The 4,791-nt window shown below is 36.2% G+C and overlaps 1 protein-coding gene across 1 annotated transcript; it reads left to right on the top strand.

The window, feature by feature from the left end:
- The first annotated feature begins 600 nt into the window (after positions 1-600).
- On the top strand, positions 601-2,214 carry LOC110662953 (putative F-box/kelch-repeat protein At3g17280). Its single transcript, XM_021822128.2, has one exon. The coding sequence runs from the start codon at positions 730-732 to the stop codon at positions 1,966-1,968; it is 1,239 nt and encodes a 412-aa protein (XP_021677820.1). The 5' UTR covers positions 601-729; the 3' UTR covers positions 1,969-2,214.
- The last annotated feature ends 2,577 nt before the right edge of the window (positions 2,215-4,791 follow it).

Genomic DNA, 4,791 nt, shown 5'->3' with positions numbered 1-4,791 from the left:
AAAAAAAAAAAAGGAAGTTAAAAAATGCCCTCCTTAAAATCGTCATACTTCAACTACAGTAACACAGCAAAAAGATTTCTACAACCCAACCGGAGTTGGACAGAGCAAAATCCATGTCGGATTGAGGAGATGCCATCCCTTGCTCAAAAGGGACAAGTGACAACCACAGAAAATCGACAAAAAGCAAAATATTAAGACCCCAATAAAACATTTAAAGAGAAAAACTTCTCTCTTAAAAAAAACTGAAAGAGTGAGAGGCTACAAGGTATTTTTATTCTTTTTTTTATATATATAAAAAGCGTACATAAATCATGGATTTTTATGTTTAATTTTTTTCTAATTTGCATAATATTTGTTAATCTATGTATAAAATAAAAGGATAATTAAAAAAAATAATATATTTTAATAAGTTTTTTTATTTAGTTTTTCTTAATAGTCAATATCATAGAAAAAAGTATTTGAGTTCAAATTGCAATAATTTTTTGAATAGAAATTAATTTAAAAATTACATTAAATTAACGGTTAATTTATAATTATTCCAAAAATAATAATTAAAAAAAAAAACTAAATGTAATTTGGGCTAATTTTAATGCAGCCAAACAGGCCGAAGACGAGTCCTCAATTTTCCCATAATTAGCAGAAAAATTTTTTACCCAGAACCCTAACAAAAACCTCTTTATCATTAAAATCCCTTCTCTTATATTCTCAGATCCTGCTGTGATTCTCTCTATGAAGAGTAAGCGACGATCAACAGAATCCATGGCCAACAATTCCACTGCTTCTCCTACTCTTCGCAGCCATGATATCATCAAAGACATCATCTCCAGGCTTCCCGTCAAATCTATTAAACGCTTCGAATCCGTTTGCAAAGCCTGGTACTTCCTCTTCAATTCCACTGAATTCATTTCCATCCATTTAGGTCGCTCTTCCGATCACCCCTCTCTTCTCATTCGCCGCTTCCATAACCCAACTGGGTCTAACTTTTCTCTGTCTTTGATCGATAATCGAACCTCAACTCCGCGCGAGATGAGGATACCGTTTTTGGGTTCTTTGATTCGATATCCGAAGATTATTGCCTCTTGCAATGGTATTATCTGTTTCGATATCTCGCCTTGCTATGCCTCCGCTTTTGTGCTATGGAATATTTCGACTAGGCGATTTAGAGGTCTCCCTCGACCCAGAATCAATGATGCCCATAAGCCAATTTGGATGGTCGCTACTGGATTTGGGTATAATCGCCAAAGTAGTGATTTTAAATTGGTAAGGATTGTGAATTTTCAGTGTAAAGAAGATGAATCGCCTGTTGTGAGGGCTGAAGTGTACTTGTGGAGTACGAGTTCGTGGAGGGTGTTGGATGGAAGAATGATTGAGGAAAGAATTGGTTTTTGTGTGATTCCTGAAGGCCAGCAGGCTGTGACTGTGGATGAGTCTATGCATTGGGTGGCTAATGGGGTTGGGAAGTTGGCAAATCACAAGTTCATCGTCTCATTCAACATGGGTAATGAAGAATTCAGGAGAGTACAATTATTAGATTTTATTCCCAGTGGAATTTGTGCTAAATTTGTAAGATTCAATGAATCACTTGCTTTGGCATTGTATCCTGCTATGCCTGTTTATCCTGGATATGGAAGACCCATCAATCGAATTGAGTTGTGGACGTTGGATAAAGATTATCCTACTGATGGTGATTGTAAGTACTGGACTAAACTCCATGCGATGGACTTGAATTCTTCAGGACTTGGTACTCCAATTGGAGTTTACAATGATTCAGAATTGTTAGTGAAGCGTGTGGAGGTACATTGTGTTACTCTATCCTTTTTTGATCCCTATAACAAAAGCATCAAGACTCTACCCATTTGCAGTTCTGACTATACATGTGAGTTCTATAGTTATGTCGACAGCTTAGTTCCAGTAGTAAATGCAGAGGAGTTGGAAGTAGAAGAGGCTCAGAAGTCAGAAATATGTTAGATGTTGAGACTCATAAATGGTTCATACTTTTGCTTAGTAGGATTCTGGTTTTATGGTACAAGACATTGCTGAGGAAGTTGGATCCTTTTCATATATAATATTGCTAGTAGGAATTAGTGCAAGTATTTTACTTTTGACTGTGAATTGAACCAATTTGAGTCTAACACCTACCTACTTATGTTTATATTGTTATTTAATGTGCAGTTGGCATACTCTTTATTTAATGCATTGTTTGAGCTTCTTGTATGCTTTCTTGATTTGGCGACTTAAATTTCAGCTAGTCAAAGGTTGTGATATTGCATAGTGGTGACCAAATTAAAGCACTGGACTTTGATTTCAGGTAGTTTTACCTATGATAGTAGGTTTTTGAGAGCTTGATTTTGACCTTGTACTTAGAATCAGGGCTACTTGATTTATTACCATTTATAGTGCTTATTTCCTACTGACTTTTGCCTTTTGATTGGTGTATGGTCTCCCACTCCTACCATTCATCCTACCATGTTATCAGTTTTGAAGATACTGCATTCATTTAAATTTGTACTGTTTAACTTGATTTCTAACTCAGCACTATTTGCTGTACTCTCTGTGGGTGTGCTTTCTTTTTTAAGGCAGAGTGAGCAAAATCCATTTCATGTCACTGGGTTAGTGCCCAAGTGTTGGATTACATACCTCAGTGTAGGAAATTTAGAATTCAAGCCTTGACAATCACCTTTCCTTTAATAATTTCCTAAGAAAAAAGGAGATCCATTCCTGATAAGCTACAAGAACTTTTCTTCTTCAGATCATATACAAATTACACAAAATGCTACGCATGCCTTCTGAATTCGAGTATCCATATCCATCTCTCATTCTAATTTTATGTGAAATCTTAGTAACAAATTGATTTTTTTGAAAACAGACACATCATGTGTCAGATTATTATAGCACAAGTTTATATTTTTAGTTTTATATATCTTCTTTTGCCCTTCAAAAAAAAGTTTTATTCAATAGTTTTTTAATTATCTTGAAAACCATAAATCCCAAATTTAAATTTTAATTAGAATTAAATGAAAATAAAATAACACAACAATTTAGTTTAATTATCTAGGGCACATTTTCTTTCGCCGACTTCTACTTGCTTCTTATGGCTTTTATGCGGATGGCTTAATTTGCCGGGCAGGTTCAGTGCAAGTTTGAAGATCAAACGTGCATGAGAATTTTCTTTCTTTACCTTTTTTTTTTCTAGATAAGCAAACAAGGGAAAGAAAGCGTCAATATCTGCTCTCCAAATTTCTGCCTATACAATGCCGAACCATAATTCCTTACCCTGTGATATCGTCATAGACATTCTATTAAAGCTTCCTATGAATTCCTTGATACGATTCGAGTCCATATCCACACGCTACTCCACTCTCATTTCATCCTCTTTCCTTGCCACTAAACACCTCCGCTTATCGTCAGCCCACAACTCCATTCTCCTCAGCCTATACCATCCCATCCCGCCACCCCTTGTGGGATATCATGCATCCATGACCAACAAATCCATGACTTATCCACGCCATTCACCTGCAACTGGAAAACTAAAATTGTAGGTTCTTGCTGCGGGATATCACTGTTGATAAGATATTGGTTGGGTTTGGTTTTGATCTATCTGTTAATTATTTCAAATTGGTGAAATTTGTTTATATGAGATGCGATGAGACAAATGCATGCATTGTTAAAGTTGAAGTCTTTGCTAGGAACAGAGGTTCTTGGAGGGAAATTTATGTGAAGAATGCAATTGTGGGTTTTATATTACAAAAGCAAATATTCGTTCGCATTGCCCATCAGCTGTGTTGAATGGAGTGATTTACTGGGAGGCTATTGGGAAAGGAATGTTGAGAAGAAACTACATTGTTTCTTTTGATGTGGGTGATGAAATGGTTAGGAAGATACCCGTGCCAAGAGATTGCGACAATTCCTTGTCTTGGAACCTTATGGCATGGAGGGGATCACTTGCAATCTTCTTGTGTGGAAGGAGAGGATTAAGCCTTCGATTTGATATTTGGCGAATGTATAATCAATTTCACAGAGCCTGTAGTGAGCCTTTGACTAAGATTTTCACGAGTGCACTTTTTTCTGAAGTTACAGAGCCCATGGCAATTTGGAAAGGAGATGAAACGGTAGTGCAAGTACTAGAAGCCTGTGATGATGAACTGCTGTTGCATGATTATAACAGTGGGGAAATGAAAAATTTTGGAGTTAATGGAGCTCGTTATGATTATAAAGCTCATAATTATGTGGAAAGTCTAATCTCTGTCCACGAATCAAATGAAGTTCAGGAGTGAGAGATACTAATACTAATTCTGACCCCTTTCATTGCCAGTGTCTTTTGTACAGAGAACATTTAGATTTCATATCACAAGCTTTGGTTGAATAGTTTAATTTTCAGCCTTTGTCTGTGTTACAAGCATAATTAAACAAGTAGCTATTAGAAGTAGTATGTGTATTTCTTTTCATTCTGTGCATCCAGCAAGAAACTTCCTGACAATGACAATTGCTGGCAGAGTACTTACCGGGTGTTTGAGTTAATTGGTAATTCCTGGTTGTACACAGAAATTCAGATATATGAATTGTGGATGAGAATCAAATTAATTTGTATTAGAATGTGTCCAACAATTTGCAGCTTTTGTTGCTCCTACAAAATGCTGACTGAAATTTATGAGATTGATCCAAGACAAAGGAATCAATTGACCCATAATAATGGAGTTTATACAAGCCCAGCGTGGAAAGAGGTGGGTAGTTGTGGGCTGTGGGATTGGAACTCTCACAGTGAATTAAAATTCACCTAAAAATTTTCTATGC

This window comes from Hevea brasiliensis, chromosome 16, assembly GCF_030052815.1.
Source record: "Hevea brasiliensis isolate MT/VB/25A 57/8 chromosome 16, ASM3005281v1, whole genome shotgun sequence".
Taxonomy (NCBI): Eukaryota; Viridiplantae; Streptophyta; class Magnoliopsida; order Malpighiales; family Euphorbiaceae; genus Hevea; species Hevea brasiliensis.
The sequence above is the reverse complement of the archived record's forward strand: the minus strand, read 5'-3'. Positions and strand labels throughout refer to the sequence as shown.